The following is a 26,194-nucleotide window of genomic DNA, read 5'->3' as shown; positions in this document are numbered from 1 at the left end:
TGTTTGAATTTGATCAACCTCAGATTTAATCTTGGCTTTACCATCTATGAGAACACCTTGGCCTTGGAAGAGTCACTAAAACTCTCTAAGCTTTCTCTGAAACTTCATATCAGTACTCACACCTAACACATAAGTTATTTTGACCTTTGAAATTGAGATAATGTGTCTAAAGCATTTAGCACAGGTAAAGAGAGTGCTTAATTAATTAATATTAATTGTTATACTTAAAATTGTTATAACAATTATAGCCAGACATGTTACAGTCAATTTGCTCTTTCAGTCTCCTTTTATGTCTGACTCTACAAATTTATAGTAAGTGAAGATTTCTTAAATTCGCATGGTCACAACATTCTTCCAGCTATTTTTAGGTGTTTTATATTGTTTGCTTTTATTACTGGCTTTAGAGGTATCATAATATAATGGGAGAAGCCAGCATTAGTGTGACTGCCTCCACCTTGAGCAAGTTATTTAATCCAATTTAAGTCACTCCATTTATAAAATTATACTGCTAGAGCATTACCTGTCTGAAGGTTAGAGTGAATCAGATGTTCTTTTGAGGTGTTGGTGACCTCCAGGGATCATGAATGTACAGTAAATGAATAGACTGGTGCAATTGTGGGATCCCACACATCTGTCAAGGCCTTACCTCTAATATTTGACCCTGGGGCTGAGAGAATCTCTGAAATGGGGTTTGGTTTGTCAAAAAAAAAAAAATCATTTATTTTCTGAGCCATAAAAAAAATCTCTTTTCTTCTGTCAGATGAATTTACTCATCTAAAGCATCAAGGTTCCTTTTACTAAATTCACTTTGACCCTAAATGATATCCTCCTATACCATACAGCTGAATTTAGTATGTATAATTCCACTGTTCAAGTAATGGGTATGCATAAAAATATGCTTTTTGTTGACAGTTGGTGTTTTTATGAAAAAGTCATTATAAATATCCTTTATGCTAATTTTTATTTTTCCAGTCATTCAGGAGTACATTGGATAGGATCCTGTTTAGAAATTTACTTGCAAAGAAGTTATTTTTCAGGATATTGCTACAAAGGCTTTGAAAAATAAAGAGGATGTGGGAGACAGGATGAGGAACTTGAATTTTAATTACATCTCTACAAAGAAAACTCTTGACAAGTGTACCTACTCACCCATTCAGTAAATATTTGTTATGGGTAAGACTGATACTGAGACAACAAAAGGGATTTTTGCTCACAAATTAGTGCAGCAGCAGCAGGTTTAAAGTAGGCCTTCTAGAAACAAAACCAGTCTATGTTCATTTAAAAAAATAGCAAAATAGGAAATAATCTTGTACCACCAATTCAAATAAAAGGGAAAAATTAATATATATTTAAAGAAGTTTTTTCTGTTCTCCATCCCCACACTTTTCATCTCTGGTTTTTTCCATTCATCATATTCTCAGGACTGGTACATAAGGGGGGAAATTTAGAGACTATAAACCTTTTTGTCTGTACTATATGATCCTTGAACTATGTGAGTAAGGTGACTGCATTTCTCAGCTGGACCTTTTTGTTTAACTTGGTCTCCTAAGAAATACTTCAAAAAGGCATGTTGTTGGGAGTTCCCTGTTTGTGTTTTCTGAAGGCTGCTAAGAACAAGACTTTACTTGTGGGGAGGGGTGGATCTACCTAAGTCTGTGTTTCTTGGGAAGGTCAGGCCCCTCCCAGGGTGCAGCTGTGATAGAGGAAGACGTAACACATCGAAGAGCTGAAGATTAGAGATGTCGGACTGCTGAATCTGCTAGTTTTAGTGAGAGCAAGACCAGGACGTCAGTCAAGAGGAAATGCCTGGCTTGACTTTTTCAGTTGCAGACAGAGAACTATATGGCAGGGTGTACCAGTGGTACCTCCCCATCCGGAAACCTTGAGACAGATGCCAGGAAGGGCACCAAAAGGGACCATACCCACCACCACCCAACCCATCACTCTGTGTTCCTATCATAATATATAAGTTCACTGTAGATTTTCAGAAATTTCAAATATATATCAGTACCATGTCACAGTCATAAGTCTGGAGCTACTTATAGACTTTAAAATGTGGGCAGTATGAACAATATTTTTTACTCCATTAAATTCATAGAAGGACAGGAAAGCATATAAATTTTATTACTTCACAACTATGGTCACTTAAAAAAAATCTCACACAAAAAGTAGAAATAATGAACAGCAGAAGAGTTAGTAATTCAAAATTCGAATCCTCCAAGATCATTTGCAATGATAGAGCAAATAGATACTATAAAGATTGATATAGTAATCTATATCAGTTACTGTATTGCAAAAGAAAGGAGCTTAAAATGAAATCTTCCTCTACATGTTCTTACTCTATCCAAACATCATTATTGAATTGATATTTGAAGGATGATGTTTCTTAGGTAGGTCATGCTAGTAGCAAAGAATCTACTCTGCCAGTGCACGAGACAATAGAGACACACGTTCAGTCCCTGGGTCAGGAAGATCCCCTGGCATAGGAAATGATGGCAACCTACTCTAGAGGCCTTGCCTGGAAAATTCCATGGACCAGAGGAGCCTGGCGGGCTACAGTCTGTGGGGTTGCAGAGAGTCAGATACAACTGAGTAACTGAACACACATGCAAAATGTTTAATGTTTTTCCTTAAGTATTCTCTAATCCCAGGCAAGTATGTCAGTTTGGAAATTACATACAGCCATTAAATTAAATTGACAATTGTTCTACTAGAAGTACAGCTAATATGTCAATGGGCAGAGAAAAAATTCAGCAGAATGAGTAAATAATATAAGGAATTTGTTTATAAATTAAAACATTTAAGATTAACTTTACCATCTACATCTTCTATAACATGATTAATTATATTTGTTATCAGGTACAGTATCAAAAACAAAGTAGACAGCTTTTTGAAAGGAGAAAGAATTCACACACTTAAAACCCTTCTGATTAAAATTGGTTTGCAGAATTTCCAGAAATCAGAAAACATGGCTTCAAGTCACCACCATTTTTCTAAAGTTGTGTTTCCTTGCCTGGCCAATAGTTGGGTTGTAGCAAATGATCACTTGTAGTACAATTCTCCTTCCTGATTCTTGTTGACACCATTGTTCTTTCTCTCTTGGTTCTGAAGCTTTGGTGTTTTGAAACATAATTTTTTTTTAAAGTGAAAAGCACTGCAGTACTTAGGAAAATGGACATTATGCCAAGCATCATGGTTAGTCCCAGATATATATGTCTAGAAGAAGACAGAATCTCAGTCTTAATTATTGTAGCTATCCAATTTTAAATAAAATATAATAATATCCAAAAATATCAATATCAATGAAATCAATCAATATCAGTAAAACTATCATGAGGATGGTTTTCTTTAAGAATGCCGATTCAGTGGCTATAAAAGGCCTTTCTGTGAACATTTGACAGACTATTGAAGGCAGTAAGCTAATATAAAGAAAATTTTTAGTAGTACCATCATTTTCTGTTACTGCTAATTATATAATCCTTTCCATCCTCTCTGTAACTTATTTCCTTAGACCAGGTGACTATATACCTGTTTGCTTAGAACAGTCCCAGCATAAGCTAGTGTTGTCCCAGGGCAATCTGCCCCCTTTCCTTTCAAAAATATCCAAATTTGAATGATAAATTATATGGTTATCCTCCCCTTGAAACTTGCCCAAATTCAATCCTACAGAAAAACTGCAAGAAGTGACATTAAGGGGGAATTGGAGATCTCAGTACACTAGAGTGACCTAAGCAAACCAGAGGTTTACATCAGTATCTTCCATGAGAAGCCTTTAGTTCTATTAGATCATAAGACATGAAAGTCTGAAAGCACAGGTTGAATTATTCATGCTGGTCACCTTGTATGTACACTCACAGTCTCTGAGTTACATTGTCTTTACAGAAAATATAGCCTGGGTAAATGTGAATAAAGTGCCAATTTTCCTCATAGATCAGGTGTCTTTCAAAGACCAACGTAAATTTCTCACATATCATCAAAGCCTATTAAGTCAAGCAAATTTATTTGAGATGGTCAGCTCAATTCACATCCAACTTCCAACTTACAGGGTTTAGCACTGTTTATTTTTCTAGAGAATACTCAGCATGTAAATTGGAAAAAAAAAAAAAAAAAAGTCCTCCTTGCTTTTAAGCCATTGAAGCAATAAGGGGACTAAATGTTTGCTGAATTGCACTGAATGATACCATAGTGAAAAATCCATGCCCTCAACCCCGTACACACACAGAGAAAACCTTTTACTTTTATGCATTTCAAGTACTGGAATAATTGAACATCAGTTTGGCAATAGAAACCGGACAGATTTAGAGCCAAATCCAAATCTTGCCCAGGGGGATTATATCTGACGTAAATGGGACAGTTTGGCTCAGTTTGGTGGGGGCAGGGGGGAAAGAATTAAACCCCAAATGTGACCTAAATCTAAATGCTTCTGAGTTTCAGGGACTTAACTGAGTTGTGTGCATAAACTTTGAAAATCCTACTCTATTCTGAAATCTTCTGTCTTATCTTTTTTAAATGATGGAAGTCAAGATTAAGAATGAAAGAAAACAAAAGGTCTAGCCAAATGGTCAGATAATAATAGAATTATTCTATAACACAGAACAAACTTCTGGATTAGATTCTCCTTTTCTTCACAAATGATGACACTATGTGAGGATTATTCGTGCTGGTTGTCTCTTGCAAACCTGGCATGTGGTAGCAATGAGATTTAGGAAATTGTTTGATACAATACCTGAAAGCATTTGAATCATACAATCTACAGGATCCTTTACTTCCACATCTTTTAAATCCCCACTTGAGGCATGAAGTATCAATCAGAACTCCAAAATATATGGGAGATGGGATTCCTGCTGTGAGAAAAACAAATAATTGCCATTAAAAATATATGCATATCTTTTTGGTTAGCCTACAAAGAATGACTCTCAGAAACCACATTCTGGTCTCCTGGAGAGGCCCTGCTATTTCCAAGGAAGTTAATTTGGGACAGAATGTGGTTTCTGAGAGTCATTCTTTGTTCAGTTTAGTTCAGTCGCACAGTCGTGTCCGACTTTCTGTGACCCCATGAATCACAGCACGCCAGGGCTCCCTGTCCATCACCAACTCCTGGAGTTCACTCAAACTTATGTCCATCGAGTCGGTGATGCCATCAAGCCATCTCATCCTCTGTCGTCCCCTTCTCCTCCTGCCCTCAATCCCTCCCAGCATCAGAGTCTTTTCCAATGAGTCAACTCTTCACATGAGGTGGCCAAAGTATTGGAGTTTCAGCTTCAGCATCAGTCCTTCCAATGAACACCCAGGACTGATCTCCTTTAGGATGGACTAATTGACCTCCTTGTAGTCCAAGGGACTCTCAAGAGTCTTCTCCAACACCACAGTTCAAAAGCATCACCTCCACTAACTTTGTTCGTAGTGATGCTTTCTAAAGCCCACTTGACTTCACATTCCAGGATGTCTGGCTCTAGGTCAGTGATCACACCATCATGATTATCTGGGTTGTGAAGATCTTTTTTGTACAGTTCTTCTGTGTATTCTTGCCATCTCTTTTTAATATCTTCTGCTTCTGTTAGGTCCATACCATTTCTGTCCTTTATCGAGCCCATCTTTGCATGAAATGTTCCTTTGGTATCTCTGATTTTCTTGAAGAGATCCCTAGTCTTTCCCATTCTGTTGTTTTCCTCTATTTCTTTGCATTGATCGCTGAAAAAGGCTTTCTTATCTCTTCTTGCTATTCTTTGGAACTCTGCATTCAGATGTTTATATCTTTCTTTCCTTTTCTCCTTTGCTTTTCGCTTCTCTTCTTTTCACAGCTATTTGTAAGGTCTCCTCAGACAGCCATTTTGCTTTTTTGCATTTCTTTGCTATGGGAATGCTCTTGATCCCTGTCTCCTGTACAATGTCATGAACCTCATTCCATAGTTCATCAGGCACTCTATCTATCAGATCTAGGCCCTTAAATCTATTTCTCACTTCCACTGTATAATCATAAGGGATTTGATTTAGGTCATACCTGAATGGTCTAGTGGTTTTCCCTACTTTATTCAATTTAAGTCTGAATTTGGCAATAAGGGGTTCATGGTCTGAGCCACAGTCAGCTCCTGGTCTTGCTTTTGCTGACTGTATAGAGCTTCTACATCTTTGGCTGCAAAGGATATAATCAATCTGATTTCGGTGTTGACCATCTGGTGATGTCCATGTATTGAGTCTTCTCTTGTGTTGTTGGAAGAGGGTGTTTGTTATGACCAGTGCATTTTCTTGGCAAAACTCTATTAGTCTTTGCCCTGCTTCATTCCGTATTCCAAGGCAAATTTGCCTGTTACTCCAGGTGTTTCTTGACTTCCTACTTTTGCATTCCAGTCTCCTATAATGAAAAGGACATCTTTTTTGGGTGTTAGTTCTAAAAGGTCTTGTAGGTTTTCATAGAACCGTTTAACTTCAGCTTCTTCAGCATTACTGGTCAGGGCATAGACTTGGATTACTGTGATATTGAATGGTTTGCCTTGGAAACGAACAGAGATCATTCTGTCGATAGCTTTTAGCAAATATTGATAAGTTTGCAAAACAGATTTCTCAAAATTATATTATTTCTTGTGTAAATAATTTAAGATTTCTCTATAAAATAACTTATCTTCATCATTATTTACTTGGTTACTTTGAAATACAATTAGTAGAAGGAAGGCAGGGTAAATGTTCAATTCTTTCCTGTTTTAAGAATAATGAATTAGTGTCCTAGTATTCTTCAAAATTACTTAGGTATCATTACAAATTTATATCTTTTTTTTATTCAATGTATTTTGATACATTGCAGCTATTACAATGATTGTTATATATTAATATAATAGTATTTTTTTAATTTTATTTTATTTTTTTAACTTTAAAATATTGTATTGGTTTTGCCAAATATCGAAATGAATCTGCCACAGGTATACCTGTGTTCCCCATCCTGAACCCGCCTCCCTCCTCCCTCCCCATACCATCCCTCTGGGTCGTCCCAGTGCACCAGCCCCAAGCATCCAGTATCGTGCATTGAACCTGGACTGGCGACTCGTTTCATACATGATATTATACATGTTTCAATGCCATTCTCCCAAATCTCCCCACCCTCTCCCTCTCCCACAGAGTCCATAAGACTGTTCTATACATCAGTGTCTCTTTTGCTGTCTTGTACACAGGGTTATTGTTACCATCTTTCTAAATTCCATACTGGACCAAGGCCCTCAGGTTGTTCCTGCGTCCTTTTGACATGCGCCTGTGATAGCTTTCTCACTTTCTTGCACCAAAAGTTGTCCCACAATCACAGTATCTATTTTCTAACCTAGACCTCGGTCAGTTTTCCAAGGTCCTATGGTTTCTTTATTGAGCAATGATATTTAGATACCACGGACTCATTGCTATGGGTGCTCATGTCTCCTGAGCTAAATAGATTCTAGATTTTTCAGGAGACAGAGTTGTAAAATACACATTATTTTAAAATAAAACTATATGAGTTCATATTGACATTTTAAGTTTAAATTAATGAATTTTACTTACAATATTTTATGCTTTTATCACTTTTCTATTATACTGAAAATATTGATTCCTGATATTAACATAACATCTGCTTTATCTTAAAATATATAATAGTTTTAACATAACAATGCTAAAGTTACTATAAAAAACAATACTATAAAATGTACTGAAGCAATGGGGAATTCATAGTAATTCTGTTTTTCATGTAGTTTAATGTTTTTTCTATATGGTTTTTCATCCTGTAATATACAGTTAGTTTTGATTTGTTTTAAGAATTTTTTTGGTTCTTTTAATTATTTAAAACGATATAAAATTTTTGTATTCTTCCAAACTAAAAATTATACGACAGCTATATTTACAAAGTCTCATTTCCATCCTGTTCTCTCCCCTGTTTTTTTCTTTCTTCCTAACAGGGAAAGAAAAAATTATTATTTTTTAAATTAATTATTAATTATTAAATTAATAATTTAAAAATTATTATTCATTTTTAGTTTATGCTTCCATTGTTTCTTGTTAACAAGAGCAAATATCAATACCTGTGTGTGTGTATAATATTTTCACCTTTCTATACTTACACCAAATGTATCATACTGTATACAATTTTCTACATTTTGCTTTATTAAACTTAGTTGCATATCCTGGAGATCAGTTGATATGAATTGTGTCTCTCCACAATTTATAAGTTGAAGCCCTAACTCCCAATATGATTGCATGTGGAAGCAAAATAATTAAGGAGATGATCAAGGTTAAATAAGGTCGTAAGAGTGAAGCCCTAATATGATAGGGAGGCTGCCATTAAACAAATAAAATTATTATATAGTTTCTTTACAAAGTTGTGTTAGTTTCTGCTGGATAGCAAAATGAATCAGCTGTATGTATACATACATCTCTTCTTTTTTGGATTTTCTTCCCATTTAGGTCACCACAGACTGCTGAGTAGAGTGTTATACAGTAAGTTCTGTGCTATACAGAATATACAGTATATCTGTATATATATCTGCTATACAGTATATCTGTGCTATATAGTAAGTTCTCATTGAAAGCAAAAGTCATTTAGTTGTGTCCTACTCTTTATGACCCCGTGGACTGTAGTTCATGGGATTCTCCAGGCCAGAATACTGAAGTGGGCAGCTGTTCCCTTCTCCAGGGGTTCTTCCCAACCCAGGGATCAAACTCAGGTCTCCCACATTGCAGGAAGATTCTTTACCAGCTGAGCCACCAGGGAAGCCCAAGAATACTGGAGTAGGTAGCTTATCCCTTCTGCAGCGGATCTTCCGAACCCAGAAACTGAACTGGGGTCTCCTGCATTGCAGGCAGACTCTTTACCAACTGAACTATCAGGGAAGCCCTCAGGCTGTCATTAGTTATCTATTTTCTACATTCGTGCGTGCTAAGTCTTTCAGTCATGTCTGACTTTTTGCGACCCTATGGCCTGTAGCCTGCCAGGCTCCCTTGTCCATGGGATTCTCCAGGCAAGAACACCAGAGTGGGTGGCCATGCCCTCTTCCAGGGGATCTTTCCAACCCAGGAATTGAACCTGCATCTCTTATGTCTCCTGCATTGGCAGACAGGTTCTTTACCACTAGCACCATCTGGGAAGCCCATTTTATGCATCATAGTGTATATACTGTCCTTATAAGAAAAGGAAGAGGCACCAAAGACTGCTCTCTGTGCACAGAGAAAAGGTTGTGTGAATGCTCAGTGAGAAGGTAGCCATCTACATATCAGGAAGAGAGGTCTCACCAGACACCAGTCTGTTGGCACATTGATCCTGGACTTGGCAGCCTTCGGAACTATGAGGCAGTAACTTCTATTGTTTAGGCCCCTCAGTCCATGTGTATTGTTATGACAGCCTGTACTGACTAATAAACTTGGTAACGTTAGAGATTTTTTCCCCATTTGTCCATACAGCTGTAAAGTATTCCCTTATGTGGGTTTACTATAGTTTATTTAACCAGTCTAATATTGATGTACATTTAGACTGCTTGTAGCCTTTTACTATTATAAATAATGCCACAATGATTGCACCCTCCGTAAGATTACAATTCAAACTTTCACGAGGTCATTTTTAGCCATCAATTGCTAGAAGTAGGATTGCTAGGTCAAAACATAAACCTAGATGTAATTTTTTTAGTTATTGCCAAATGTCCTTCTCCAGCAATAGTATAATTTTCACAATAGCAATGTATGAGTGTATCGATTTTCTATTTGTATTATAATACATAACAAACAACATTTGGTAATTTTCCCATCTGTTAAGTAAGAATCAGTATCTTAGCATAGCTTTAGTTTGTACTCTCCTTCTTATGAGGGGCCTTGACCATCTTTTTATATATTAAGATGTATCCATTTATCTTTCCGTGAAATGGTTGTTTATATCTTTTATCCACTTTTGGGCTTCCCTCATAGTTCAGTCAGTAAAGAATCTGCCTGCAATACACGAGACCCGGGTTCAATTCCTGGATTGGAAAGATCCCCTAGAGAAGGAAATGGCAACCCAGTCCAGTATTCTTGCCTGGAGAATCCCACGGGCAGAGGAGCCTGCAGGCTTCAGTCCATGGGGTCGCAAGAGTCGGACCCGACTTAGCGACTAAACCGCTGCTGCCACTTTTCTCTTAGAGCTTTGATCTTTTTTTTTTTTCAGTACCTAGGCATTCTCCATATAATAGGATGTTAGCCACTCATCTGTTATATAGATTGTAAAAAAAATACCATATGTAGTTTTTCATTTTCTTTATGCTATTTTTTCATTTTTAATTATATTTTTATTTTTTGAAAGTTCCTTTTAATTTACAGTATTTACAAAGTATTGGCTATATTTCCCATATTATGCAATAGACCCTTGAGCCTATCCTCACCCAGTAGTTTATATCTCACTCCCTCACCCCAATATTGCCGTCTACCACTGGAAACCATTAGTTCTCTATATCTGTGAGTCTGCCTTTTGGGGAATTATATTAACTAGTTTGCTGTATTTTTTAGGTTCTATATATAAATGATACATGGGGCTTCCCAGGTGGCTCGGTGGTACAGAATCTGCCTGCTAGTGCACGAACACAGGGGACATGGGTTCGATCCCTGAGTTGGGAAGATTCCCTGGAGGAGGGCAGGGCAACCCACTCCAGTATTCTTGCTGGAGAAACCCATGGGCAGAGGAGTCTGGAGGGCTGCAGTCCATGGGGTCACTAAGGAGTCAGATATGATATAGCAACTAAATAACAGCAATAAATAATATCATATAAGATTAAATGTATTTTCATTTTATGGGATCAACTTTATGAATTATTTCTTTAAGATATGTTTCACACTGTGTTTACCTCTATGTTCCCAAAAGGAGGTAAATAGACTAATTACAGCCTGGGATGTAGTTCAGACTCAATAACCTTTTTTCTAGATAATCTCTGTTTTAATATTGTAGAATTTGAGCCAACTATGATGGCATAGACCTCCATTTTTATTGTTTTCCAAGGATTATATGGTATCTTTGCATATATCCTTTTTTATATCGGATATCCTTTTATATCCTTTTTATATCCCAAGTTACATAAACTCATTTATTTAAAACTCTGAATTTTTATTTTTCTCCCAAGTAGCTCCTCTCTGTCAAATTGCTGTGCTGTGCTCAGTCGCTCAGTCGTCTCCGACTCTTTGCGACTCCATGGAATGTAGCCCACCAGGCTCTTCTGTCCATGGGGATATTCCAGGCAGGAATACTGGAGTGGGTTGCCATGCCCTCCTCCAGGAATCTTTCCAACCCAGGGATCAAACCCAAGTCTCTCATTGCAGGCAAATTCTTTACTGTGTGAGCCACCAGGGAAGCCCAGAGGAATGTTTTCAATGGTTTCCCTTTCTTCTTTAGAATATAAACTCTTGGTTGCTTCCATGTCTTGGCTATTATAAACAGTGCTGCGATGAACATTGGGGTACACGTGTCTCTTTCCCTTCTGGTTTCCTCAGTGTGTATGCCCAGCAGTGGGATTGCTGGATCATAAGGCAGTTCTATTTCCAGTTTTTTAAGGAATCTCCACACTGTTCTCCATAGTGGCTGTACTAGTTTGCATTCCCACCAACAGTGTAAGAGGGTTCCCTTTTCTCCACACCCTCTCCAGCATTTATTATTTGTAGACTTTTGGATCGCAGCCATTCTGACTGGTGTGAAATGAGTTGCCAGTCCAGGTTCGATGCACGATGCTGGATGCTTGGGGCTGGTGCACTGGGACGGCCCAGAGGGATGGTATGGGGAGGGAGGAGGGAGGAGGGTTCGGGATGGGGAACACATGTATACCTGTGGCGGATTCATTTTGATATTTGGCAAAACTAATACAATTATGTAAAGTTTAAAAATAAAATAAAATTAGAAAAAAAAAAATAAATAAAATCAAATCTAACTGCAAAAAAAAAAAAAAAAAGAATATAAACTCTTGAAGGACGAAACCTAATATGACTTATTCACTCTGTTTTCTGTAGGTTTTAACTAATGAATATTGAAAATTCTAATAGTCATAAAAAATCATTCCAATTACATTTAAGAAATTGAACTCCAAGCCATACTGCTTTGACTGTTTGAATGATCTTTCTACCAGTGATATATCCTAGCATTGAAAGTAGCTCAAAAGAATTCCTTTCATTTAATAATTTAAGAAATTACATTTAGAATTCAGGTTTTCTTACTGATTCATTTTTTGCTTTCCTTTCAGAGGGCTCTTTTATAATAGCAATGGGTTTTTTGAGACTAGATTAGTACTATAGAAGAGGCAAGATTGTTATAAAAAATGTCATTACTCTCATAAGATCACTTTATTATGGGTACATCATTGATTCTCAATAAATATTTCTGGAAAAAAGGAAGAGAGTATTCTTGGAAAAGAGGGAGGGAAGAAAGACATAAAGGGAGGAAGAAAATTAGAAGAACATGAATCTACTACCTACAGCATTTAGTTATGTGTCATAATTCTGTAAAAATATTTAGAAGACAATTAAAATATACTTATAATGGCTACAACAATTTAAGCATAGATTATACTTACCAAGAACTCTTACTGCTAAGGTGTAGATACCCAGGGCAAAAGACTTAAGTTGTGGTTTAATGCACCTATAAACAATAAAAGCACTATTACAAAAAAATAGTACATTAAAGCATATAGTAAAGTCAGTTTATTATAAATCAGTCTTTAATGAGGTGGATTAGGTTACTTTGAAATTAGTTCACATGTCAAAGGATGACTACTAGGTTTCTCTAAAATTAAACTAATCAAAATATTGTATGTATTTTTAATTTCCCACAGCTTATATAATAGAAGTTGGTTAGGAAAGAAAATAGGACCAAACATCCACAAATCTTTTTTGTATAATATTTTTTTTAATTTAGTTATTTTTTTTTTTTTTTTTGGCTACTGGATGTAGAATCTCAGAATTCAAGTAGCATTTATGGAGAATACACATATTCTAGCATAGGGAAAGCAAATTATGTAGAAGCCATGTTCCATTATATGCAATGTATTGGATTTTTAGTTAATATTTCTAAAAGATAAATCACTTACATGACATATTCAAATGGTGTTAGGTAAAGTAAAATCAAATTTTATCAGTACAGTAGCAAAGACAGGGAATAATTCTAACAATTTGTAAGATTATGGAGCACAATAAAGGATTAATGACCTCTAGCTAGTTTTTGTGGGTTTTGGTCTAAAACCATGGGACCCTACTGACTTAAGTTGAATTAAAATCACTGTGACATGCTGAGTGCTTTTGGTAAGTAGTGTGGATCTGAATTTACCAGCCAAGTACAAGATTATCTAAAATAACAAGAGCATCTTTAATAAAATGACTGTATAACTTAAATTGGGACTTTCCTGGTCGTGGTAAAGAATCTGCCTGTCAATGCAGGAGATCCTGGTTCGATCCCTGGCTTGGGGAGTTCTGCTGGAGAAGGAAGTGGCAACCCATTCCAACATTCTTGCCTTGGAACTCCCATGGGCAGAGAAGCCTTGTAGGCTATAGTCCATGAGGTGTCCGAGCTGGAGACAACATAGCGACCTTGTATGCACATGTAGCTTGAACTGATGGATTTTAATAGCAATAACCATGAAGATATATAATAACTACTGAGCGTTGACCATGGTAGTAAATTCTTCATATGCGTAATATTTAATCTCTGCTTTAAAATAATCAAAAACTACAACTTGTCTCCTTTAAGCAAACATGTTTCTTTCTAGCATCAAAATAAAGTGTGGTTCATTTATGGGCTGGTGGTGAGGAAAACTCTTCCTCTGTTCACCTGTTTATTCATGAGGCCCAGGTGACTACTTGGCACTACATAAGAAAAGGTTGAAGACACAGGTACCTGCAGAGAATGATCCTGGTCTGAGACTTCTGGTGTAATGCTTTCCCACTAACCTATGCTTCCATTTGAAAACACCAAGATCTTATGTTCCCATCAAATCCTTTTATGAGGGGCTTCCCTGGTGATCTAGGGAAGGGGATGCATGTTTGGGGAACTAAGATCTTGCATGCCTTGTGCCACAGCCCCAAATTTAATAACTAATAAATAATTTTTAAAAAACCCTTTTATGAAAACAGATTTGTGGATGTTTGGTCCTATTTTATATAAATATTCCTAATCAATTTCTATAATATAAGCTGTGGGAAATTAAAAATATATATGCTATTTTGATTAGCTTCATTTAGAAAAATAATCCTTTGATGTGTGAATTAATTTCAGTCACCTAATCTATCTCATAAAAGATTGACTTACAATAAACAGTGACTTTTCACGTTTAACAATTTCATCGAAATTTGTAGTATCTTTACGTGATTTTGATCAGTTGTATAACAGTAAAAATTCCAATACTAATTCAATGAGGAGGAAACTTTTACCACTAAGAATACTCGTTATAAAACTAGTATTTTAACATCTGAATTTATGTGTATATTGCATCGATTTGTGAGAGGAGAGCCAATAAAAAAATGTTCAAGCATAAATTACATTACAATAGAAAAAATCACTATCCAACCACATTTTTGAATAAAAACCTAAAGGGAGAAAAGCATAAAAGTGGAATAAGTTTCCTGAGAGTGCTGTAAGGAATCACAATGACTCCACAGAGCAGAGTTGGAAGTCACTGCTGTAGATGGTCATGGGGTGTCTTCTATTAAAATTGGGGCAGGAGATTCAAGGTTCACCTCAGAAGCAATATGTATCCAGGTATCCCGCCTACAGACAAAGTATAGGATGTGATGACTGCAATTACGAGGAAATACAGAAACATTTTGGCACATCCATTATCTTTTTGACATCTGCCCACCATGCCTGTGGAATTTCCTGATTTTGAGGCTGCAAGTCCCACACAGGTACAGTTATTAAATATCTGTAACACAGTAGGGAAAAATCCAATTATTGAGGTAAATAGTATATAACATTAAAGACAAAAATTTATTTTAAATGATTTTATAGTATACATTTATAACACAAATAGTGGGGAAAATTTTATTTTTCTGTGTTAGACTGTATCAAGCAAAGTGAAATCGAGAGAGAAAACATTTCAGTACCCAAAGAGCAGATGGTCTACAAACTATTGATCCTACTGAACATCTCTAAGCAAATCTCACCAAATCCAATGCTACCTTACCTTCCTCCCTACCACATCTAAATCTAAGCCACCATGGTCTCTTTGTGCTTGACCTGTTTCTACTCTTACCTGGCTCTGGTCTCTTTTCTGCAATAACCCAATTGAGCCTTTAAAAATGGCAGTCAGATTGCTTCACTATTCTCAACTTTCCAATGGCTTCTCATTGTACTTGGATAAAATCCCAAGTCCTTAGAGCGGCTTCCACACTATCCATGATGCACCTCCTCAATCCCACTCTGATCTCATTGCTCCGTGATCTTCCCCTTCTCCCTCTACTTCATGAGTTCTCAGGGGACCCTTGCCAGCCCTCAAACGTTGTGAGTCCAGGCAGGCCTCATGGTCTTCCTGCTTTCTCTGTTGGGTAATTTTTCTAGGGGGTTACATGGTTGGCACATACACTTCAGGTCTCTGCTCAGATAGTTCATTAGAGAGAGCTTTCAAAACCACCCACTCAAAACAGTACCTCCATCTCTCCACACTGTTATTCTAACTTGTTTTCCTCACAGCATTTATTACTTTTTATCAAGATATTATATAGCCATTTAATTCTAAACTACATATCCCCACTAGAATATAACTTCTGGCAGAAACTCTTTGCTTTGTTATCATTGTACTGCTGCTGCTGCTGCTGCTAAGTCACTTCAGTCTTGTCCGACTCTGTGTGACTCCATAGACGGTAGCCCACCAGGCTTCCCCATCCCTGGGATTCTCCAGGCAAGAATACTGGAGTGGGTTGCCATTTCCTTCTCCAATGCATGAAAGTGAAAAGTGAAAGTGAAGTCGCTCAGTCGTGTCTGACTCTTAGCGACATCATGGACTGCAGCCTACCAGGCTCCTCCGTCCATGGGATTTTCCAGGCAAGAGTACTGGAGAGGGTTGCCATTGCCTTCTCCTATCATTGTACATGTAGGCTTAACAATAGGCCCTCAATTTAAGTGCTTAGTAAAAATTTGTTAAATAAATGGGCACAGTTTGAAGATATCAAAGAATATATAGTGATTATGAGAAGGAAAGAAAAACCTTGATAAGTAAAACCCAACTAAATCTTGGATAAAGAGGCAACTTTCATAATCTCTCATTGTTTATTTCTGTAAGTTTCATGTGTGAATGTGTACATGTAATGAGTTGTCATTTTTTTTTATTACAAAAGACTTTGTGAATTTTTAGGTAAAAAATGAAATAATAGTGGTGTTTCCTTTTTGAAGAGGAATAGCAATATAGGATTTTTTATTTTGTTTTGAGTGTCAGGTAAAAAGCTTTTGAATCTTGACTTTGCCTCTCACCAGATACATAAGTTTAGGCAGATTCCTTATATCTTAATGCTTTAATTCTCACATGAGCAAAATAAGTAAAATAATACCCAATCACTTGAGTATTATGATGTCTAAATATTTTATTAAAGCACTTCCCTTAGTCCCTGGCATGCAACATTTTCAATAAATGGAAGCTCCGTTAAGAAAGAACTTTCAGTGCAACTAGAGATTATCACACTAAATAAAGTTAAATCAGAAACAGAAAGAAAAGTACTATATATTACCACATACATGTGGACTCTAAAATATGACAAAAATTCAACGATCTATGAAGCAGAAACATGGACATTGAGAACAGATTGGCGGTTGCCAAGGGAGGAGGGTGCTGGGGAAGGGATAGAGTAGGGGCTGGGGTTAGCAGATGTAAGTTTTTATATATAGAGTGGATAAACAACAAGGTCGTACTGTATAGCACAGAGAACTATATTTATATCCTATGATAAATCATATGGAAAACTATTTTAAGAATGTATATATAACTAAATCACTTTGCTGTACTGCAGTAATTAACAAAACATTGTAAATCAATTATACTTCAATTAAAAAAAAGCAAATCCAAAGTAAAAGAAAAGAAAATCCTTCAAGTGGTTTAGGCCAAAGAGTATAGTGGCCAAAGTTGGGGGTTGGGTGGAGGAAAGACAAGAAGGAAGAAAAGGAAGGGAATGTTAAAGCTCAGATTTCAGATGGGTGGGTGGTCTTAATATCAGTGTTGCTAGAGACCAATCCATTCTTCTCTGAATAAAATGTCAAAATAACAGTAAATGGAAAATCAACAAGCATGAGACTGTCTATAGAAGTGGTTGCCCAAGCATTCTTAATCTAGTGGATAAGAATACGTAAATATATTTGTGGTTTAATTTTCAGCTCTCTGGGGCTATCAAATATGGGTAGATTTCATCAGTCACAAGCAGAAAGCCATCTGACCACTGTGGCTTATACACAATGAGTATAAGGAAGAGTCTGTTAGGGACAGGGCTGTAAAGGTGTAATTAGAAGAATGAATCTGTTAATGAAGTACATAGTACACTTAATTGAAGTACATGATACTCTTCACAACTGGTTTTCTACCTGTATTTCCAACCCTGTCTTCCTCTTACATTCTATAGGAATCCTTGATTCCAGCCATCTACTCTTTTCATCATTACACAAATTGGCTTGATATCTCAGGCAGAGCTGTCTCAGAACCATCAGCCTCCTCTGGATTTCTGACCCCTGGGTCTAGACTTTTTGGGCTAACCTTCCTTATACTGGCCTCTATTTGTCCTGTCCTCCAAAACCTGCAAGGACCACTGGTCATGGGATCAGGAGACATGGAGCCCAAGGCAGATGTTATTAAATGATCTTATGGCTGAGAGTTTCTCATTTGAGGCTAATATTCCTTACTAGTAAAATAAGAGAACTAGATTACATAATTACAAAGTTCGTCCAGCCTGTTTCATTATTCTCTTTCTGACCCCAATTCTTCCAACAACTGTAATTCTACTAGTGATGCTTTTATTTCCTGTCGCCGCACAAAAGAACAAAGGCAGAGTAAACAGCATGGATTCTATCAATGTGGTCTGCTCCTGGGTTGGTCCCTGAGCCCCCATAGGGTTGTATAGTTAAGCACTGTTGCACGCCCAGGGGCACACATTTTAAAGAAGGTTTCTTACAGTAGTCTTTCCACTCCCAGTGGTGGTTTGACAACCAGCAAGACAAGCCGATGCATACGTGATTCCATTCTCACCACATATGGGTTCCCATTTTGTCTCTGAACATTTGCATCTTGAGTTGCAATCTGAAAAGAGAGCTCGTTCATGATAAGAGACAGGTTTGGTTCTGGAAAAAAAAATGTAACGATATAAAATGTTACCTTTTAGTAGGCAGTACCCTAATAACTTCAAAAATCAATGTTCTTGGGTATGTAAATGGCAATGCCAACAAATTTTGCCTGGGGGAACACAACTGTCATCAGAAATACCAGCTTCTCATCATTAAATGTGAATTCACTCTTAGACAGCTTTCTTTTGATCATTACCTTTAGAGGTTTACCACTTTACATGATATTCTTGTCTTGGCTGAGGTAGTGGCACCCCACTCCAGTACTTTTGCCTGGAAAATCCCACAGACGGAGGAGCCTGGTAGGCTGCAGTCCATGGGGTCCCTAAGAGTCGGACACAACTGAGCGACTTCACTTTCACTTTTCACTTTCATGCATTGGAGAAGGAAATGGCAACCCACTCCAGTGTTCTTGCCTGGAGAATCCCAGGGACGGGTAAGCCTGGTGGGCTGCCGTCTATGGGGGTCGCACAGAGTCGGACACGACTGAAGCAACTTAGCAGCAGCAGCAGCAGCAACTGACTCTAGAATGTTACAATATTTTTCTATATTATGATGCATTTGGAAAAAAATTATCAAAATAGAAAAACAGAATAAACTTCAAGAGCAATTTATGACATTACTCTTACTATGTATCAATATAATAAAAAACTCTCATACAATTTTCCATCTTGTAGAACTACTATGGATTTGGTCACCCCAAATGTAAAGACAAAATACTTTTGAGATTTCTTCTAGCAGAATGAGAGGCTATTTAACTAGGTCTCCTAAGAAGTCACCCAGGGATATTTTATCTTATTCTCTTCTCTAAGGCATGAAGTTTTTTTTTTTTTTTTCTAATTTTATTTTATTTTTAAACTTTACATAATTGTATTAGTTTTGCCAAATATCAAAATGAATCCGCCACAGGTATACATGTGTTCCCCATCCCGAACCCTCCTCCCTCCTCCCTCCCCATACCATCCCTCTGGGCCGTCCCAGTGCACCAGCCCCAAGCATCCAGCATCGTGCATCGAACCTGGACTGGCAACTCGTTTCCTACATGATATTTTACATGTTTCATTGCCATTCTCCCAAATCATGAAGTTTTAACTGAGACTGTTTTGCTGTATCTGAAAGTACAAATGTGCGTCTTTGAAAACTTAGAATCAGGCCACTATGGATACTGTAGAGCCAAGATAATAGAAGATTAGAGCCGAAAGAACAGTGGGGATGATCTAGGTTAACTTCTTGTTGGGAAAATCAGGAAATTCAGGGTCAAAGTAGGCAGATAACTTGCTCAAATTCACAATGTTTGTCAGTGACAAACCCTTCCAGGACTCTGGATTCTAAGTTCTTGTCTTGGGCATCAGACTTAATTCTCATCATTGCAGAAGAGAAATTTCTTGCACTATCATATCTAAAGCTTCTCTGTATTGATCCTGAATGAATGTCTGGAATCAAACCAACATTGTGGAACAAAGAAACTCTGGATAAACCCTGGAGAGCATGTTTATTTTATATAGTCAATTCTTTTATATTGCTGAAGGTAACATTAAATTTATCACTTAGGACAATCTTGAAGCAGAAATTAATTGCATATATGTTTCCTGAAGAATGTGTTGACAGTAGAGTCATTATTTAAAATTTTAATTATTAGCTTTATAAAATATGCCAGAAAGTTTATATTTATGAGATTTTTCTTTCAAAATAGTTGTGGTGGGAGGGGAGAGATTTCTCCAGAGATGTTGCCTTTTCTTTGGTTGCTTCCAATAACAAAGATAGTTTTGGAGGTTAAATCCTTGTCGTTGTTGAGAATATTCTTGAAAATATGGAAAGCAATTTCAGAAGAGGAGTTTTAAACAACGATAGCATTATTACACGGTACTTACAGTCTTTCAAGGGGAACTGCTTTCAGGGACCTAGTACTCAATGAAGTTTTTTTGTTTGTTTAAGAATATTGAATCTTATTATCATCTGAGTATATTTTTAATGTAAATCTCAAAATTTGTCTGTTGTCTACTTCTGTATTTGCTTTTGGCTTAGAGATAGCACAATGCAATAGAAAAAAACATTGTACTGGAAGGAAGTTAAACTTTCTAATCTCAGTTCTTTAAATGAAGGTAACAAAACTTCATAAAGGCATCTTAAGATAGAAGTGAGATGATAAAAAGGTAAGGTGTTTGTTAAATTCCAAAATATAAAGTACTTGACCACTGTCCATCCACCATGAGGATCTTAGGAATAGGAAAACATGGCACAGGACTTCTACTCTCTCCAGAATCTTCTTGCAATTCCTGTTTATAACTAACATTCTTGATCTATATTGTTCAATGTTACCAAGGCAACAATACACTCTGTTAAGTCTAACTCTTGCTGTGACAACTCCCAGAAGCAATGTTATATGAACTTTGCATTCACTAATTTTCCTGAACACTTTAGAGGACAAAAAGTATAATTGATGTGGGCTTCCCTTGTGGCTCAGTGGTATAGAATCTGCTTGCAATGCAAGACATGTGGGTTCAATCCATGAGTTGGGAAGATCCCCTGGAGGAGGAAATGGCAACTCATTTCAGTATTCTTGCCAGGAAAATCCCAAGGACTGAGGAGCCAGGTGGACTGTAGTCCATGAGGTTGCAAAGAGTCAGACATGACTGAGTATGTATGTAACAACAGGAGAAACTAGGTTAATGAAGGTGTTGGAACATGAACACCAGACAGATAAATGTGGAAAGAGGCTGGAGAGCAAGCAGTGAGCAAGAAGCAACTGAATCATCAGGAAACAGAATATATTATCAGGATGGTTGACCTTTGAGCCAACAGGTAGAGTTTTAGCAGCCAGGCAGATAAAATCAGGGAGGCTGGCTTGGCAACCTGTAGCAGCTCAATACTTTTTTTGTTTTAAACAAATGATGTATAGATAGGTAGAAGGATGAAGAGAACTGTCTCTGGGAACTCGGGTGCAGAGACAGAGTGATAGCGAGGACTCTTGAAGGGGAAGGATGAAGTAGTTTCTTCAAGACCCAGCTTTTAGACTCTGGAAACTTAGAAATCTAATTGCTACCCCCACACAGAATGGCATAAATCTAAAAGCATCAGTAAATACTCCCGTGATCTACTGCAAAGAGCTGCATGTTCGTCACCGGGTTGAGGGATAGCCATTTTCGCCTTCAATTTCCCTTGACTTGAATGACAAAGACTATAAAGTATAGCATAGAAACCATTCCAGTTTTCTAAGTATCTAGGTGTTCAAAGGAAAAAAAAACTACAATTGTTTCCAAGAATGACACTTCAATTTTGTGCTGGGTAAGTGCTAATCCCTTTCATGTGTATTATCTCGCCTTGCTGCTGCTACTGCTGTCACTTCAGTTGTGTCCGACTCTGTGCGACCCCAGAGATGGCAGCCCATGAGGCTCCCCCCGTCCCTGGGATTCTCCAGACAAGAACACTGGAGTGGGTTGCCATTTCCTTCTCCAATGCATGAAAGTGAAAAGTGAAAGTGAAGTCGCTCAGTCGTGTCTGACTCTTTGCGACCCCATGGACTGCAACCTACCAGTCTCCTCTGTCCATGGGATTTTCTAGGCAAGAGTACTGGAGTGGGGTGCCATCGCCTTCTCCATTATCTTGCCTTACAAAACCTTAAAAGGCAGTTATTATTTCTGTTTTTAAAATACTAACATTGAGGCTAGATTAAATAACTCATACAGTATCACTTCACTAAGAATAGAGAAGCAAAATTCAAGGTCTGTATTTTCGACTATCAGGTTGCTTCCCTAAAGAAAGATGTGGATTTGGTATTTTTTAATATTTGCTTCCACTTTCGGATTCAAAGGAAATGACAGATTTTGGTGACAATAGCAGCTTCCACGTTATAAGCATTGTCCATTCTTCCACAATAAAATAATAATTCCTTTACATAGCTATGATTCTTAATAATTTATATTATCTTATTTTGAAATATAATAATTAATTTGATTAACCAAGCTGATCTCTGATTACTTAATAAGTAAACATACCCTTGGTAGGAGATAGTTAATCCTGCCACATCAGAGTTTTCACAGCCCAGTGCAAACAGAGAAAGGAATAGGAGGTACCCAAGGCCCGATGATCCCAAGTAAAGTTTTGCAGCACCACGAATACTGATTCTGAATTTTTTCATAACTATTCCCCCAGAGAATATTCCAAGAGCCACTGCAGGTATGTTGATGAGCCCTGAGGAAAAATAAAAATGTGTCACGTTTGTGAACCTCTAAAAGAAATCTGAGTACATTCACCCAAACTTTCTAAGGGATTGTATGAAACTGTGTAATAATAGTTTTTAACGTATTATTAGACTACTTGGTCAATTTAAGTTTACAGAACTATTCAGCCACTAACATGTAGCTTTTATATTAATGATAACACAGCCGACAGACCCAGGGTTCTGCCTATCACAATGTCTAGCATAGGGTTTGAAATCAGTAAACACGAAATCAGTCAATGAATCTGGTCTTTTTGGTTTAATCCCAGGAATAACAGGTGCAATCAGGTGGCAATTAGATGATTATAATGCTTTTTAAGGTTGTGAATGAAAGAATAATAGGCACATAGACCGTAAGGAATAAACAGACAAGCACAAAAACAGTCCTGGTTCTATTTTCTGACCCCAACAATATTTGCTCTTATTGCCAAGCCTTTTAGTTTGATATGCTTTCTTACAGCATGAACAATAACATATTATTAGGTACCTTTCATATTTTTTTAATTTGCTTACATTGTACCAGTCACTTAGTTAAGCATTTGATACATTATCTATCACATCTACTCTTTACCACAACCTTAGAAGATAGGCATATGCTATCTTTATTGCAGAGAGCAGTTTGTTTATGGCTGTGGTTAGTAAGTGGAAAAGCCAGATATGAATCCAGGAGGCTGTTATCAAGTTAAATGCTTTCAATAACTGTGTTAAACTGACTCTCCTTCAAGGGGATTTGGAGATAGAATTCTTCATAAATAGGTGTTCAATCTCACTAGTAGTCAAATAAGTGTGACTTAAAAAGCAATACTAGGAAAAAGTTCAACAAAGTGATTAAGAGTTTGGATCCCAAAGACCCAGCTCTGTGGCTTTGAATCTCAGTTCCACAACTTAAATAGCTGTGCAACTGCAAGTAATTCTCTGAGCTTCTCTAAAACTGACTCCTCACATATAATATGGAACTAATAATAGTGCCCTTAAAGTGATTAAATGGCATGAAAAGTTATTAGCTTAATATCTTGCACAAAACATCATTCAATTATGTTATTACGAACATTTCCATCTATGAGACAAAGATGAAAATGTTGGGGTTGGGGAAAGTGGAACACCTCTGTGTTAGGAAAGATGTAGAAAGAAGCTCTTTGGTTGGACTGTGAATTGGTAAATAACTGTAGGGAAAGGTAATCAGGTACCCAATGTTAAACTTCTCTGTGAATTAGAATCTATTTCTCATATTATCTACTCATCAATTACTGATGTAACTTGAGATTTTGAGATAACACATTTCTTTCATGTAATAAAAGGGCTGAAGTTTGTATAAACCTTGGCCAGCATCTGCTGACGTAAACAATAATTACAAGTATCCTTTTCTGACTCACATTGAAATTTGTGTTAAAAAATTAAAAATACTGACATACAGTGATAATAGATGCAAAATAACTTCCTTTCTTCCTTTCCTTTCTTTCTTTATTTTCTGATTTATATGTCTAGTCACTTAACTAAGTTTCATAGAGTCTAAAACATCAAATATATAGTGATACTTGGTTAGCTATTATATTATTTTAAAAAGTGTTTTCTTCATGTATTGATAGATGATTTTAAAAAGGATATTTTGTTTCATCTTAATGACTATGCATTAAGTTAGCATTAAACTGATCACATTAGAAATTACCCACCTTGAAGGGGGCACGATCACGAAATTGGTGAAACCGAAAAAAGAAGAGATGTTCATTTTTGCTTCTTCAGCTGAACTGAGGTTTGTGGCTGTGCAAATGGCAGAGATTGTGCATTGGGCCCCTGAAGAGCTGAACATCAGCTAAGAGATACTGGCTGATGATGATTTTAACTTGAAAGTTTATTTATTTGAATTAAAGAGTATTTAAATTCCATAGTGCTTTACAGTTTTTGAAGGGTTCATACAATGTGATTTTAGATAATCCCATAATAACTCCCCCTTTTTAAAAATCCCTTATCTCTATATTGCTCCTATCCCCTTCCCGCTCCCCACTGGTAACCACTGCTTGGTTCTCTGTATCTGAGTCTGCTTCTTTTTTATCTTATTCACTAGTTTGTTATATTTTTTAGATTCCACAGATACGTGATATCATACAATATTTGTCTTTCTGTCTGGCTTCACTTTTTTAGCATGTTGTCCTCCAAGTCTGTCTATGTTGCTGCAAATGGCAAAATTTTGTTCTTTCTTATGACAAATGGGCTTCACTTGTAGCTCAGCTGGTAAAGACTCTGCCTGCAAAGTAGGAGACCTAGGTTTGATCCCTGGGTTGGGAAGATCACCTGGAGAAGGGAAAGGCTACCCACTCGGTATTCTGGCCTGAAGAATTCCATGGATCGCAAAGAGTCGGACACAACTGAGTTACATTCACTTTACTTTTTATGACAAACAGCTCATACAGCTCAATATTAAAAAAAAAAACAAAAAACTCTAAACAACCCAAGCAAAAAATGGGCAGAAGGTCTAAATAGACATTTCTCTAAAGAAGGCATACAGATGACCAAAAAGCACAGGAAAATATGCTCCACATCACTAACTACTAGAGAAATGAAAATCAAAATTCTTATGAGGTATCACCTCACACTGGTCAGAATGACCATCATCAAATAACAAAGGCTGGGGGTGGGGGGAGGTGTGGAGAAAAGGGACCTCTCCTACCCTGCTGGTGAGAATGTAAACTGCCATATGGAGAACAATATGTGGGTTCCTTTAGGCAATGGCACCCCACTCCAGTACTCTTGCCTGGAAAATCCCATGGATGAAGGAGCCTGGTAGGCTGCAGTCCATGGGGTCGCTAAGAGTCGGATCTGACTGAGTGACTTCACTTTCACTTTTCACTTTCATGCATTGGAGAAGGAAATGGCAACCCACTCCAGTGTTCTTGCCTGGAGAATCCCAGGGACGGGGGAGCCTGGTGGGCTGCCGTCTCTGGGGTCGCACAGAGTCAGACACGACTGAAGCGACTTAGCAGCAGTAGCAGTAAAATCTAAAAATAGATCTACAATATGATTCTGAAACCCTACTCCTGGGCATATATCCAGAGAAAACCATAATTTTAAAAGATACATTGCTCCCCAGTATACATTGCAGCACCATTTACAATGGCCAAGAAATGGAAGCAAACTAATTGTTTATCAGTGGATAAATATATAAAGATGTGATATAAAAAAATATATATATATATATACACATACGTATGTACACACACACAGAGAAAAACCATGAAATACTATTCAGTTCAGTTCAGTTCAGTTGCTCAGTCGTGTCGGACTCTTTGCGACCCCATGAACCACAGCATGCCAGGCCTCCCTGTCCATCACCAACTCCCAGAGTCCACCCAAACCCATGTCCATTGTGTTGGTGATGCCATCCAACCATTTCATCCTCTGTTGTTCCCTTCTCCTCCTGCCCTCAATCTTTCTCAGCATCAGGGTTTTTTCAAATGAGTCAGCTCTTTGCATCAGGTGGCCAAAGTATTGGAGTTTCAGCTTCAACATCAGTCCTTCCAATGAACACTCAGGGCTGATCTCCTTTAGGATGGACTGGTTGGATCTCCATGCAGTCCAAGGGACTCTCAAGAGTCTTCTCAACACCACAGTTCAAAAGCATCAATTATTCTGCACTCAGCTTTCCTTATATTCCAACTCTCACATCCATACAGGAGAAGGCAATGGCACCCCACTCCAGTACTCTTGCCTGGAAAATCCCA

General features: G+C 37.4%; 1 protein-coding gene across 3 annotated transcripts in view; it reads right to left on the bottom strand.

Annotated features, from left to right (window-relative positions):
* Positions 1-2,456: 2,456 nt before the first annotated feature.
* Positions 2,457-26,194, bottom strand: part of SLCO1C1 (solute carrier organic anion transporter family member 1C1) — a 72,780-nt gene continuing 49,042 nt past the window's right edge. For 2 of the 3 annotated variants that reach the window (XM_070370047.1, XM_070370048.1), the window contains 6 exons: positions 22,255-22,450; positions 18,094-18,259; positions 14,683-14,867; positions 12,528-12,592; positions 4,727-4,844; positions 2,457-3,216 (listed from right to left, as the gene is read on the bottom strand). In XM_070370047.1, the coding sequence (XP_070226148.1) occupies positions 2,994-3,216; positions 4,727-4,844; positions 12,528-12,592; positions 14,683-14,867; positions 18,094-18,259; positions 22,255-22,450 (953 nt within the window). In that variant the 3' untranslated portion in view covers positions 2,457-2,993. Of the gene's footprint in view, positions 3,217-4,629; positions 4,845-12,527; positions 12,593-14,682; positions 14,868-18,093; positions 18,260-22,254; positions 22,451-26,194 lie in introns of all 3 variants that reach the window. The other variant, XM_070370046.1, reaches the window with a different exon arrangement.

This window comes from Bos mutus, chromosome 5 (assembly GCF_027580195.1).
Source record: "Bos mutus isolate GX-2022 chromosome 5, NWIPB_WYAK_1.1, whole genome shotgun sequence".
NCBI lineage: Eukaryota > Metazoa > Chordata > Mammalia > Artiodactyla > Bovidae > Bos > Bos mutus.
This window is presented reverse-complemented; position numbering and strand designations above follow the sequence as displayed.